This window comes from Polyodon spathula, chromosome 11, assembly GCF_017654505.1.
Source record: "Polyodon spathula isolate WHYD16114869_AA chromosome 11, ASM1765450v1, whole genome shotgun sequence".
NCBI classification, from domain to species: domain Eukaryota; kingdom Metazoa; phylum Chordata; class Actinopteri; order Acipenseriformes; family Polyodontidae; genus Polyodon; species Polyodon spathula.
Window position 1 is genome coordinate 32,783,683 of NC_054544.1, and position 15,927 is coordinate 32,799,609.

Here is a 15,927-nt window from a genome sequence, read left to right on the forward strand (position 1 = left end):
TAAAAGAATGCACAACTCGTCGTACCTTGACACGAATCGGATATGGCAGCCGACGACCTAACAGAGTTCCACTTCTTTCAGCAAAACATAAGAAACTACGGTTGCAGTGGGCTAAGGAACAAAAAAAACTGGAGGATTGGAAAAACGTTACCTGGTCTGATGAATCCTGGTTCCTACTGTTTCACGCTGATGGGAGGACTAGGGTATGGAGAAAACCACATGAGTACATGCATCTATCATGCTGCGTGTCAACATTGCAGGCTGGTGGTGGTGGTGTGATGGAGTGGGATGTGTTTTCATGGCACACATTGGGCCCCTTGATAAAAGTGGAGCAACGGTTGAATGCCACAGAATATCTGAACATCATTGCCAATCAGGTGCATCCTTTCATGGCAGCAGTGTATCCATCTGCTACTGGATTTTTTCAAGGCTAGAATTGTCCAGGAATGGTTCCACGAACACGACAGTGAATTCAGCTTACTGCAGTGGCCTGCCCAGTCACCAGATCTCAATCCAATTGAGCATCTGTGGGATGAGATGGAACGAGCTATTCGGAATAGAGATCCATTACCAGCCAACTTGACACAACTGTGGGAAGCATTGGAGTCAACATGGGCCAGTATCCCTGTGGAACGCTTTCGACGCCTTGTAGAGTCCATGCCCCATCGAATTGAGGCCGTTCTGAGGGCAAAAGGGGGTGCAACTCAATATTAGGAAGGTGTTCCTAATGTTTTGTACACTCAGTGTGTGTGTGTGTGTGTGTGTGTCTATATATATATATATATATATATATATATATATATATATATATATATATATATATATATATATATATATATATACAGTACAAGTAAAGTTGATTAAAGCAGTGATGATGCGAGACTCATCAAAGCGTACTCCAAATCTTTAGGGTGGTTGCTTAAAAGCACTGGTTCTAATTTGTTCCAACACTGATTCAGTTTTGCGGTGTTACATCACAGCTATCTACATTTTATTAGGTCTCCTGGTAAATGAAAATAAAGTGCTTTCATTACAGATCCCCTATATCCCCCATATCCTCTCATAGGTACTACCGATCTTACCACTACCAATCTAGAGAGTTTTAATGAAAACCTTCAGATGACTTCTCTACTTGCGGAGCAACCAAAGGTCCTTGTCTGAAGGGTATGTTCCCTAAAGTGTATATGTGAGCGAAATAATAAAGAGCTACTTTGTGACAAAAAATGAACAAAAAAAATCCCTCAGTACCATTTTCTGCCCCATTTACATCAAATAAGAATTGTCTTGCACAAAAGCAGCAACTGTATAGCGGCCAAACCGTTCATTTTAGAAAAGTCAAAAGAATAAATATAAGTACATAACTCTGTTGGAATTAGTTCTGTTGCATTCTGGTACGGTAATTCACATTCAAATGCCATACCCAGGGTGTAAACTTCAACAGTAATGTTGTTGAAGCTGACACCCTGGGATCCTTCAAGAAGCTGCTTGACGAGATTCTGGGATCAATAAGCTGCTAACTCCCAGACGAGCAAGATGGGCCCAATGGCCTCCTCTCGTCTGTAACCTTTCTTATGTTCTTATTAGGGCAATATCTGATATGAAGTTATGTCTTTACTGGTCATTGTTTAGTACAAATAAATTATTTCACACTTTCTTTCTGGTGTGAATTGAACGGTCATTTTAGAAAACTGACCACCAAAAAAATAACTAATTGGAGGAGACTGGTACAAATTGGGATGTAATTGAATTCTGAAAATACTAACAACGCTCCTAAAGTCCAAACCAGATACCTGTACATTAAAATGTGCCTAACCACACTTCTGACACCAAGCAAACTGAAGTGCAATCTCAGCTTTCTCAAGCTGACAGACTCTATCCTCTTATTGCATTTGACAAAATAAAGAATAAGCAGATTTTCCCATGCCAGTAAATGTTTCAACCTTTTCATTAATACTTTCTAGAATATCTTTCCTTCACCAGCTAAGCAGCAGCTTTGCATCAGCCAGCTCTGACCACCTGTAGGAAGGATATGTTCTGCTTTCTGTAACATTTCACATAGAGCTCAAGGAAGTGAGAAAAAAAGAGAAGCTGCTGTTTATTGTTATGTAGTGATTAGAATGCAAGAAAATGTAATCCTTAACTTCACATAATTACAAATTCCATGAAAAGGCATATTTGCAGTAAAAGAATGTATTTTTCATTTCCTGAGGCCAGAGTTAACTAGCCTTCATGAAATTTTTGATTTTTTTCCTACCTTATAGCCCCGCCTGTAGAAGCAAAAATAACTGAAATGCTGATTTAATTATCTTGAATAACGACGGAATAATTCGCAATAATTCTAACTTTGGACCAGGGCAGTATTTAAACTTGCAATTCAGACTGCTGTTCAGAGCATCCGTTACTATGGTTACCGTTAAAGGACCATTTACCAGACTGTGCAGAACAGGAATAAACAATAAAATGAAGCTTCACCTAACAGATATATATATCAAAGTTGAAAATGTAGTTTGGATTTATACGGCTACCTTACAATGAACAATATTTGTGTATACCCAAGACAATTTTGGGTGACCTTTCTGAGAATTCTGACAATTACTTCCCACCAAATTCACAAAAACACACACTGTTGTAAAAACAAAAACAACAATTTATGTACCTCCAGCCTTTTTTCTTGATGATATTCCCCAATATGACTTCAGCTCTAGAAAACACAAAAACAGTACTTCATTATTCACAGCACTGCGTTGGCTTTGTGCAAACAAAAGGCCGTGTAACGCATTACACAAACTGATAGGTCCATGGCAAACACGATTCATCTTTGAAGTATGTGAAGGGCACTGTAGACTATACAATGGAACTGCATGTTTCAATTCACTCGTTTCCTTAAATAGATAATTTTATACTACTCTGAAGGATTGAATTAAGGAGGCTTTTTTTAAAATTTAAACTACAGTGCCTATAGAAAGTCTACATCCCCTTGAACTTTTTTCACATTTTGTTGTGTCAGTGACTCAGAGTTTTATGCGTTTAAATTAGGATGCTGAAAGGTGAACTTCCATCCCAGTTTCAGCTTTCTTGCAGAGAGTAGCAGGTTTTCCTCAAGGACCTCTTTGTACTTTGCTCCATTCATTTTCTATTCTATCCTGCCAAGTGCCCCAGTCCCTGCCGATGAGAAACATCCCCATAGCATGATGCTACCACCACCATGCTTCACAGCAAGGATGGTGTTCTTTGGGTGATGCGCTGTGTTGGGTTTGCGCCAAACATAACGCTTTGCATTTAGGCCAAAAAGTTCCATTTTAGTTTCGTCAGACCACAAAACTTTTTGCCACATGGCTACAGAATCTACAGAAAGTGTTTTTTTGCATACTTCAAAACGGGATTCAAGGTGGGCTTTCTTGAGTAATGTCTTCCTTGTTGCCACCCTACCATAAAGGCCAGATTTGTGGAGTGTTTGGGATATTGTTGTCACATGCACACTTTGACCAGTCTTGGCCATAAAAGCCTGTAGCTCTTGTAAAGTTCCCGTTGGCCTCTTGGTAGCCTCTCTGATCAGTTTCCTTCTTGCTCGTTCATCCAGTTTGGAGGGACGGCCTGATCTAGGCAGGGTCTTGGTGGTGCTATACACCTTCCATTTCTTAATAATCATCTTGACCATGCTCCAAGGGATATTCAAGGCCTTTGATATTTTTTTATACCCATCCCCTGATTTGTGCCTTTCAACAACTTTGTCCCGGAGTTCTTTTGAAAGCGCCTTGGTGCTCATGGTTGAGTCTTTGCTTTGAAATGCACTATCCAGCAGAGGGAACCTACAGGAACTGCTGAATTTATCCTGAAATCATGTGAATCACTACAATTTAACACAGGTGGAGGCCACTTGGTATGTGATTTTGAAGGTGATTGGTTACACCTGAGCTAATTTTGGAGTGCTATTACAAGGAGGGTGGACACTTATCCAACCAAGCTATTTCAGATTTTATTTTTAATTAATTTTCTACAAATTTCTAGAACATTTTTTTCATTTGGAAGTTGTGGGGTAGGATGTGTAGATAAATGAAAAAAAAAACTATTTTAATGCATTTTAATTCCAGGCTATAAGGAAACTAAAGGTGAACATTTTGAAAGGGGGTGTAGACTTTTTATAGGCACTGTATATGCTTTTGATGCCATGGCAACTATACTCACTTATTTCTATTTCAATCTATTAATGTGTTTATGGTGTCATTTACTACATTGGTTATGATGTTATGATCTACTATTTCTTTCTATTTTAAGCCTACATGCATCATTGAGTCTATGTATCCATTTATTTTCCTTTATTCTTTTATATTGTATATTATCTAATTTTATTGCTTTTAAAAAACTACAAATTGTAGGTTATTCATGTTATGTACATTTTTTGCACTTTTTATATATACAGTATATTGAAATATGTTCAAGGATGGTTAAAATCTTACATGGTTGAATAATTTTCAAATTTTCAAGGTTAAACCACTAATGTGATGGTCTGAAGTTTGCTGTTTAAACCAATTTTTAATGATGTATCCCACTTACTTGCCAGCTGCATAGACCTCCGCGGTATCAAAAAGATTGACTCCGTTTTCATACGCGATTGTCATTAGCTGTTCAGCCACCTGTGAAAAAGCAATGAGTAAGTGATTGTTGAGCTCTTTTGAACGGAGCATCCCAATTCAGTGTTTCTGAGCTATGCTGAGATTGATGCTCTACTGCACTGAAAGTGCTCCAATCTTCTTTCTCTTGTTGATCAACAGGAATCTATTACCTCACAGTCATGACCCCTGAGCAATGCTGACTTGAAATATATTTGTTTAGATCAGTTTTTATGATACAGATAATTGCGAGGATCTTAAGTGAATTTGTTGTGTCACTCCAGCATTGTATTTGCTTGGAATTAAAAAACAAAACCTAAAACCAGTCAATAGTAAGTTACCAAATCCGACACTTACACCCTACGGACAATCAATTTATAATACACTTCCAATTCTGTTAACAATACATTGTACCAGGTCTCCAAAGATTAAGGTTCATTTGTCAGGGGAAGGTTTATACCAACTGGAAGCCTTTATTGATGGTAAAGACCTAGACAATTAACACTCTCAGAGAAGACAGATATATCTTAAAATAGATATTAAAATGTAGCTGTCAGTTCCAGATTGTGACACTCATGTTTTATATAAACAATGTTAACTTATTCTACTACAAAAACATAATTGTCATTATAATATTTCTCCTAATCTGCCTTCAATGGTCCACTATGAAAGGTGCTATATGAAAAAATAAATAAATAAAATATATTATTCAGCATCTTTCTTTTATTTCCATAGCAACCAAGCCTGATTTATATTGCGTGCCTGATTACAGTAGAGTCTGAATTTGAGACTAAGGCCACACAATAATCTGTACTGCTCATGTTCTGAAGCTTTATCGTGTATTTACGTCAATGACACAAACACACTTTTTATAGTACACTTCTATTCAAAGAGTTTTCCAAGTCTTCATCTATTTTGAATAGACTGCAGGATTCATTTTGTTATAATGAAAGCTGCACTGTAACAGCCCAGTGATTCATCGTGCAGTGGGAGCATTTTCGCTGGATGTAAATTCAACAAATACAACAAACTGCATAAGAACTTTGCCTGGAGCAATATTCCCAGATGCTTATGGACCCAGACTGACACTATGCATCCATCTGCATATGAATCTTGCCTCCAGCTTAACGAACATCACCATATGATTCTGACTTAAACAACTGTTAGCATACCTTCCTTCCTTAGCAAAACATTAATGACCCTGGTTTATACTACTACTACTACATACTGGCCATTGAATCTAAAGGAAATTTTGCACACAGAAGGAGAAAGTGAAATCAGAGGTGTTTTTTTTAATTTATTTTAAATTGACCAGCTAAAGAAAAGCAGGTGAAGCCTGGCCCCTACAGCTAAGAAATATAGAAGGTTAACCAAAGTCTGACCAGTTAGTTGATTTACCGATACTTTAGTAAGGTAACAAGCATGTTAATGAAGACCACTGAAATAGGGAAGGGACTCACAGCTGGATGGTTTAAGATTCTTTTCAAGGTAAAGATAATCACTCTTACTGCAGCCTGTTTTGTCAAAACAGACATTTTACAGATTGGGTTAACCTTGGTTTAACATTTTAGGAAGCCGTTCCTGGTCAGAGGCCCAGGACATGTCCAAATCAATGAAACGGTAATCCAGCCATCTGAAGAGTAGGGCTTTTGGACACCCTCATTGCAATCATATTTTAATACCACTAAAATACCATAGAATAGCTCCTTAAAAAAAAAAAACACAACACTGCCTGCCGATGCAGAGAGACTGTTAGTTGATACCAGTTCACAGGACTAATATTTTTACAAGATTATTCCAGCAGCTGTTTCCAGTTATGGGTGGCGTCTATTATATATACAGAAAACATCAAAACATATTAAAGCCTTTTAAAATGTATAAATTATAAAAATCGCTCTTACCTCATCTGAAATTTGACCTCCAAATGTAACCCAAGTTCCTTAAAAAAAAACAAACATAAAAACACCTCTGTTTAACATGTTTAAAAACGTTGGTCGTTGGGTATTTTTTTCTTCATATTATCTAACAATAAATGATGCTATGCTTATGCCTTCATGAATCTGTAATGTTGTGTTGAAACAAAAGGCGGCTTTCTTACCTTGTTCCAGTTTGAAATGGGATTGTATTCAATTACTGCCTCCTACGGCAGCATATGCAATGTGTTCTTTTTAGCAATTTACCAGATCTGCAGGAATCTTATTTCAATGCAATCTGTTAAAAATGTTCTGTAGAATCACACTCCCTTTAACTTCTGTATTTGGACAACTTTCTAGGGGGATAGGGGAACATAGCTCGGTGCTGTTGTACTGGGGTTATGCTGGAATGTGGCTCTCCAGGACCTGGGCTGCCACACCTGTACTAGGATTATGCTTGTACACATGTCTATATCCAGTGATTCTGTGTCTCAGCTGGGATTTGCACCAACAGGCTTCCATTTTTTTTTTTTTTTTTTTTTTTTGGCCTTTACTCCATTAGTTAAGTAACACTGAGCACCAATAGGACTGTTTGATTGAAGAGAATCCAATTAACACAGCTGTAATGGAAGGGACTTCCCAAACATTCAGCCTTGTGGAAATGCAATCATAGCTGATAGAACTATTTTCCTTACATCTTGAAATAGATTTACAAATATCCTCTGGCTCATGTCATGATGATGTGCACAAAGATGGTATTTTATGGGACATGCTTGTCTCCCATGGATGTCCTGCTCCATCCTGTGTAATCTCATTGTGGTCTGAGCTACCAGGACAAATTATACATTTTTATGTTCTTGTCCTCGCCCACTCACGACAAGAATATTGCATCAATAGCCTATTCATTTCAATTCAATGTGCCCACAAAAACAGACTAAAAGACAATTAGCTGGCTAGATGTTTGTGACAAGACTATCAATCTATTGAAATCAATGTTGCTTTGGAGAACCCACAGTTGCTGGTGGTGATTGGTTGTACAAAGTTTGTTTTTAAATTAATTTCATTCAAAATTAATTGACAATATACTGAAATCATACCAGGCTTGTAAATATATACTCTGAATGAAGGTTCCACAGTGAAGGTAAAAGTTACAAACAGTAGGTGTTTTGAAGGAATGGAGAAAGTCTAGTGATGAGTTGAATTGAGAGAAAGGGAACTATAAGGGCAGACGTGAGTAATGTCAAGAAGTGGAATGGAAGATTGTTGAGTGGACTGAGCAGTCTACCCAAGGGTGCAGTTCATTATAACTGCCTCCAGTTCTATCAGAATTACTGGTATCATCAACAAAGGCTACCTGCAAGAAGTAATGGAAGCAGAGCACACAGTTTTCCGAAGTGGAAATGTAGTCATTTCAATGAAAATGGATGTGCTGTGATGCTTAAGATATTGTAGATTTGTTTTCATTTCATGTCTGCAGTAAAGATTTTTGTTCAGTGATCTCTAAGGGTCTATTTTTATTATGCAGCCTAATTTTTGGTACTTTTTCCTCTGGATTAAAGTCTAACTCCAAAGATCTGTCTTCTCTGACCATGATCATTCAACCCTGAAAAGGTATTTTTCTACCACTTGACATTGGCAATTTACAAACTCCAAGGGACCAATCTCTGCACGCTTATAGACAATTACAGATCATCAAAAAAAAAAACATGTTCTGTTTTTAAATATAAAGACACACACACAGAAGCAGAAGCAGACACACACACACACACAAAACTATAAGCAATATCACATAGTGTGCAGGGTGAATCATACAGTCATGTTTGCGCCTGGCTGTGCCAAGTTGCAGAACTTGGATGGGGATTCCACAAGGTCATCCTGCCCAAGCAGTAAAATCAACACAACATCACTCTGACTAAGAGCATTGTCTTTGCTGTTGCATTTTTGTATTCTATTGGTAGAGTATCATCTCATGTGATTCACTCATTTGGTTAAAGCTAGTGTAACGGGTAGTGCTCTGTGATACACTGCCGTTACGGATTCTATCCCCTGGTCGTAAGATGTTAAAAACACTAAAACCACAAGTGGAGATGAGTCCTCTGCCCTGCTACTCAAATCCAGAAAGTCTCTGAGAAAGGAAGTTTAGCTTTGCCTTTTATGTATAGTTTTAATATAAAAGTATTGCAATCTCCTGATTAAATAAACAGTTTAATGATATCAAACCTTCAAATTATTTCAACTGACCTGCACCAGCAAGTGTTAAAAACTTAATAAAAGAAAATGGTTCTGGACATACATTTTCAGTAGCTCTGTATTGATTGCATTTTCAGTTTTCAAGTAGCATGTTTTCTAAAATAAACGCTGAACTCGCTAGTTTGTTCAACCCTGAGAGATCTACACTAGATTCCTGATAACCTTTACCAGCAGTATTGTGTTCAAATAAAACAATTAAAAAAGTTTAATTCGTTTTAAAATTAAAATGGGCCATGTTTCTCTCAGGAGGGAATTTAGGCTCACTTACACCATTGAGCTGGGAATTAGTATTACTTTTTAATTCTGTGTGCCACAAATAATTTAAATGAATTATACTCACCAAGACCCAAACACGATACTCTAAGTCCTGATTTTCCCAGATTCCTGCAAAAGAAGAGAAAAAAAAGAAGTTAGAAAAACCTGTTTATGCATCGTGAACAATGAAATGTATTGGTGTCAAGGGTACTGACTTATACAACGCAATACAAAAATCTATTCCACCCTTTTATCATACTTAGAATAAATGTAATTTTCCATTTTAAGCTGTGAACGATTTTTTTTTCTGTAATATAGTCTACTGTCAGTGGTCTGTGACAAAAGCAAGGTGAACATTTGTGAAAATTCAAGGCAGTTCAGTATGAGCGTGGCAGACAGAAATCTTATTGCTAAGATTTGCAACTTTATTGGAGAGCCACTATTCAGTAGACAGCCCAGTGACTTATGAGATTCCATTAAACAGATTTGGGGTCATTCATGTGGTTCATATAAACTGTGCTCATAGACACTTTCTTGTTTTTGTTTTGACACTTAGTCTCTGCACATCCAACCCATTGTTTTACTGCAATTGATCAAACTATTACAGTTTTTTATTTTGAGTTAGTCTCTATATAGAGGGAAACTAATGATCGCTTTGTAGCTCATAACTCTTGATTGAAGAACATCTATTTTAGATGATTTTCCTGATTGGTAAAGCCATATTAAATCACTTCTATAAGGTGTGCACAATCTTTCTCAGGGTGAATCTGCAGTCTGGTAGTTTACAGTAATAGCCACTCTGCAAAGGTATTGTATAGCTACAGTGCACACTGGTGCATGTCTTTGAAAAGCTGTGCAGTAGTAGTTAACTAGATTGATTGCACAGGAGTTCGTTTATTGGATGTGACGATACCTACAGCAAGACCGCTGCAATTAATCTTTTAAAAAGTAATGGCAACTCAGGAGATAAAGACATGACAATGTTACAATTATAGAAAAAGAGCGAGATTTTGAATATCCATTAAAATGTATATTTCTTTCTTTCAGGAGTGACAATGAAAATGAGTCTCACTCCAAATTACTTAATTTCTCCAAAAAGTTTGGTTATGTGCTTGGGTGACTGCATATTGGTCCATAGTCCATGAAATAGGGGAGGTGCCCTCTGAAGAGGCCAGATACCCAACCTCCTAAAAGAGGCTGTTGAAGAGGAGGGAGGGATGAGTAATGGAATTTAAATGTGGAGAGGAATGCAGAGAATCTATATATAGTGAAGAATTACACAGCTTGGTTAAACAATTACCAGTACTTTGATTCAGTGGGCCACTGTTCTTACCCTACAATTACGCATAACTTAAATAGAATAACAGTGCTATAAGTAGAGTACTGTATAAACTGCATTTCTGATGCAACTGCCTCTCAAATTATTCAAAAACAAGAATATGGAACTCGATTATCCAAACACATTTTATTTTGGTCTATAATTCAGTACATCCTTGATTATGAAAAAAGACAATTTTGCAAAGCCTTGTAATGTCATCAGCATTTTTTTTTTCTGAAAAGATCAAACACACTCTTTAATGTTACAGAACTACAAATAAACAATTTGGAAACACTTAAGTGCCCTTGAATTCAATTCCTGGGTGGTTTATTTCAAGTTTCTCGTTTCAGAAAACAACAGGAAGCTAATGACGTAAATGCCCCCCCCCCCCAACCAAATGTGTGTTGAGAGAAGAGTTTTGATAATTGAGTGTCGACTTTGCTACTAGAAAACGTTGGTTTACAGCAGCGTTTCCAGCTCCACAACATGGGAATAATTGCATGGTAGCTAATGGGGTCCATGGTGTGACAAACAGCAATACATTACAGATTGCATCCAAGCATCGCACATTATTGATATAAACAGAGGGATTCCCAAGTGTAAATAACGTTCAGCTTGCAGTCAGTTCTAATCCTAGGAGTTCCCAAGAGCTCCCTGTGTTGCTTTTGAAACGTTACCGCGTCTTCAATACTAGCAGATGGCTAACAGCTTTGGAGCTGAGAGATGAGGAGACAAATCATTGTTGGATATCTGTAAAATGTTATAACGCATGTTGCAGTCAGTGTCCCATAAAATTCCTTGGTGTCAGTTTTCTATACCCTTCAATAGTTTTTCCTTGTGTGAGCTCAACTTTACCAGTGTACTCCCATACTGGATCTTATCCATTTGCAAGGAATGCAATGTTATTCCAAAGAATTTGCAGAGTACAAGGAAACTCCAGGTTCCTTCTGCACATAGACATTTCGAAATGATGGCAAAATGCAGAGAACAAAAAAAAACAAACAATGAAACACAGCCAAAACATTTAACTACCTGTCTTAGTTTCTTACAATAGGGGTTTATAACTTGATAACTACCTTCTTAAATATGTAACAATTCTATGCAGCCTTCTAGATAAGTTTCTGCAAGCTTTCGGAAGAGAAAAGCTCAATATCAACAAGGCTGAGGAATAATTGACTGTCAGTCATTGCACCTGTTAATACACCAATAAGCATCTGACAAACAACTTAATCAAGAATATAAAATTAGGAAAATGTAAATTGCTAAAGTGGTTTACACATTTAAAAATATTTAATTTGCCAAATTATGATTGAAATATGAAATCTCACTGCTTGACATTAAAAGGTCAAAAGGTACAGACCCAAATCAGCTGGTAGTGGGGTGACATGATCTACTACCCTATAAATCAAACTCACATCTAAAAATAAAATAAAATCGATGTTTATGTACATCCATGCTTTTATAAAATTGGTATCTTCAAATGCAATCCCTTATGCAATTGGGATAAAATGATTTCTTGACAGGAGAAATCAAAAGGAAATAAATCTATTCCCCTGAAGTTAAAGTAGATTTCCAGCTCACTGCAGCTTGATGACATGTGATTATTAAACAGCATAGCACTGGGGGAAGATTTAGACCCATGACCCTGAGATCAGAAGATGAATGCTCTGTCAGGTTGGCTAAGAGATTCCTTCCATAGTAAATGCTGTTTTGCTGTCCCACTCTCTTTTCCTGCTAAGATCACACCACTTTGCATTACAGGGTTTACTTGGGTACCACGGTAAGGTGAACACGTCATTACTTTTCTTGTCCCATTGATTATACTATGCATTTAACATAGTTTATCCTGGGTTGCAAAGTTGATCTGATCCATTGCTTGACACAGTACAGAGTTTGTACAATATTAAGTATCCCTACGTGTGTACAATGTCAATATCTGTACAATGTTTAGGTAACTGTTCTGTGCATGTTACTCGTGATTATTCCACACAAGCACCTCGATCACTGGGACATGCTGAAAGCAGCAGCAAAACACACAGCAATGGACACAGACAACATAGGAGACAAAATCACAAACCAGACGCAACCAACCGTCGAAGACCACTTTCAGATGATTGTAAGCCTTTTTTTAAATTGCTGAAGCCATCACTTAAAGCCATCACATGCCAATTCAAGTTATCAACGTCTTGAGAGTAAGAGACTTAAATGGTAGGCATTTGAGTTGAATGGGACTCAACACCTCTGAGTATTCACAGTGCCAGTGAGAGAAAGAACCTGTTAACTCTTATTATAATCAAGCTTGGGGCTTCAAATATGCTTTATTTTACTCTTTAAAAAATTTAATTACCTTGCAAAGATGGGTTCAATTGATCTCAAGAAGCAACTTGTTACAGTGTATTTATTTTAAGTATAATACAACCTCTGTTCTGGTTTTAAATATATATGGTGGTGACCAAAAGTTTTGCATCACCCTCTACATAGAACTAATTTTGCTTCATAAAGTCGAATGAAAGCTGTTGAATAATGTTAAGTTAATTGTAGCAGGGGGAGATCTGTGCTGACTCTGCTGGCGTGTTCACTGTACTGCAGGAAGAGGGCAGCAGTTGTCCAACAACCGCCTGTGAGTCATGGCAGTGACATGGGGAGGTGGGAAAGTGGGTGTGTGGACTTTCCCCCTCTCTGAATGGCTGAGAGGCGGGTCTTGGGGAGATTGTTAGCTCTATAAGTTAACGCTCTGTTGTTTCCTCAGGTCTTCCCTTTTAAACGCGCCGAGAGTGCGGAAACGCTGGCCCACGACCGAGAACCAGTTGGAGAGAATGGAACGGAGGTTCAGAGCGAGACAGTGAGTGCGGGGAACCCTTGGGCAGACCCCTGAATAAGTATAGCTGAGCAGGCTAGTTAGCCGGCAGCATAGGACGGTGAACCGGGTCGAACGGGCAGCGGCGACCGGGATATTGCTGCAAAGTGCAGCACCTTTTCTTTATAGTTTTGTTACTGTTTTATTTTCCCTTTTTCTTTCTGCCTTCTATTTTTGAATTATTGTTTGAAGCACCTGCGAGTGCCCTTGCACCCTGAACTGTCGTACCATCATATGGTATTCCCGTGGTTCTGTTTACCATAGTTGGTAAGCAGACCACAGACCAACAGCGCCCTCTGCGGGCTAAAAAGAAATAAGGCACCCTTCAAAATAAAACTGGGCACCTGTGTGGTGTTTTCAAGTACACCTCTCTGTCTCCTGATCAGTGAATTACCCACAACCCTTCCACATTAATATATTGAATTACATACCGATTTGTAGTTTTCCCATATTCTTACCGAAAAACTGACATAAATGATGTTCCTTATGTTTTTTATTTATTTATTTTAATTGTGCCTCAAATCCTGCCATAGCTGTGAGGCTCTTTAAGAAATTCTTGGGTCTTTTTTATCAGGAAGGGGGGTCTTGCATTAGGCCATGTTGACTCACTCATTTCCACCCCTACCCAAACACTGGTATGTTTCTGCCATACAGCTTTCAATTATTACTATTCAATTATATTATTTTTGTCTGAAACATTGTATCTGCACTGGAATGCAATATGAAATCTCTTAACCTTCTGAAGTAAATTCATTTAAAGTTTGACTTGACGCGGATGGATAGGTTTGACTGTTTCGACGCAACAGTATGAGTCAGTCAACGATCAAAAAAAAAAAAAATAGATCTGACATAATCCTGATTTTGACTCCGGGTTTCACAAAATACTGCAGGTACATTTAATTCAGTAAGTTGGCACAACATACATATTAAATTATGTTGAGTTAAAATGTGACCTGAAACAGAATGAATACTGACACAATGATGGTATACCTACCTACTGCCATGATAGATATAAGTTAAGTACTGTACATGACTCCTTACTGTGCCATGGTACATATAAGTGAAGTCTTGTTGTTAGTTAGTATGTAGATTCCGTATCCCATGTTTCAGGCTGAAACGAGTACTATGACCTCCATAAAGCTTTATTTCATATATCATATGCCTTGGAAGAAGGTGTATCCTTTAATGTTAATATGCATATATTGTACTGTAGTCATAATACATTCTGGTACTGCTATTTTTCAGCCTGATATTATCTTACTAATACTATCTTGATAAAGTACATCATCAAAGTAATACAAACTGTCTTGGTATTCATGTTTTCAAATAGGACACATGTGAAAATGAATACTACTAGGAAATCTAATAAGGAGAAAAAAATACACTAAATGCAAGCTAATAAAACATGTTTTTATAGATATCATAGCCTAAAATGATACAAAATGAGATAGAAATTAAAGTAATTGCTGTAAACAACTACATGCAAATCACTTGTATAGGTCTGACGTGTGCAGTTCTGAAAGAAACACATGTTACAGCAAACTATTTTCATTTGAAAGCATCCAAACTTAGTCCTAAACTAGGTTAAAAGAAAAGTCTGTTTTCAAACCATGCTTGAAAACAGATGTCTCGTAATTTCCGGCTCATTTCACTTGGAGAGTGAAACTGTCCCCTTCACTGGCTTCATTCCTGTCAATACACATTCAGCTGCTTCCCCTAATGGCTGACATGCTTTCAGCCGGGAACATGCTTTCACACCGGTGAAATGACCCAGGAACTTCAAAAACGCAAACAGATAACCCAAGAATAAGGAATCTGCACCTGAGTGCTAAAACATGTTTCTTTTTAAACTGGACATTTGAGACCCGTGTAGCTAATGGAAGTGCAAAATGGCTTATGTTAATCACTGCATGGTAAACGCTAGGTAGTATACAGTACAGACTCCAAAAGCTACAGCAGATGTATCCTAGATCCTCAAAAAAAAAAGCATTTACAGTACATGCACAAAACACTTTTATGCACCAGCTCTGTAAAACAAAAACAAAAAACTATTACAATCAACATGAAACTTTCGACATACGACTACAACAGAAAAGCAATTCTGTAGGTCACGTAGGAGAAATGTGTTCACTTGAATTCTTTAAAAGTGAATGGAAGGGTTAATATAAAATTACTTGTGGGTGTCTTCTAATAGGAAGGAGTATTTTTATCATGCTTGTAGACAATTAATTAATGTTAAGTATGCACGAATCATGAGGAGGGATTGGGAATATTAATAGTTGTTAGGAATGCCAGCCCTTTGAACCTCATAGTTGTCTAGCTGCTTGTTTAAATAGAGGAATGCCAAATAAAGGAAGATGAAAAAAGACAACAAATTCAGCCTTTACATGTGTCCTTTCCAGTTTAAAACAATTACAATATGTATATCATTTATGTTATTAATCCAGATTGTAGTCAAAAGAGCCTTTCGATTTGGTAATGAAGGAATAAAATCAAGTTGGCACTAACATACACCTCAAATTACCCAGAATTTAGCATAGATTATTGTCATTAGCAGACTTCAGCTGTAATTTTGTAGAGCAGTAATTATTTATTGCTCAGAACTGTGAAATTCATCATTAAAAGTTTAATGGTAGTAGAGACAGAACAGAGCATGTAATGCATGCATTTTCCAATTTACAGCATACTTATTTAGAGAATGGCTTCTTTAGAAAAAGCCTAAAT

General features: G+C 37.4%; 1 protein-coding gene across 2 annotated transcripts in view; it reads right to left on the bottom strand.

Moving 5' to 3' along the window:
* Nucleotides 1–15,927, bottom strand: part of LOC121322965 (voltage-gated potassium channel subunit beta-1) — a 54,302-nt gene that overhangs the window by 14,584 nt on the left and 23,791 nt on the right. For both annotated transcript variants that reach the window (XM_041263627.1, XM_041263628.1), the window contains exons 2-5: nt 9,114–9,157; nt 6,512–6,549; nt 4,555–4,634; nt 2,657–2,701 (exon numbers count right to left, since the gene is read on the bottom strand). In XM_041263627.1, coding sequence (XP_041119561.1) covers nt 2,657–2,701; nt 4,555–4,634; nt 6,512–6,549; nt 9,114–9,157 — 207 coding nt within the window. The remainder of the gene's footprint in view (nt 1–2,656; nt 2,702–4,554; nt 4,635–6,511; nt 6,550–9,113; nt 9,158–15,927) is intronic.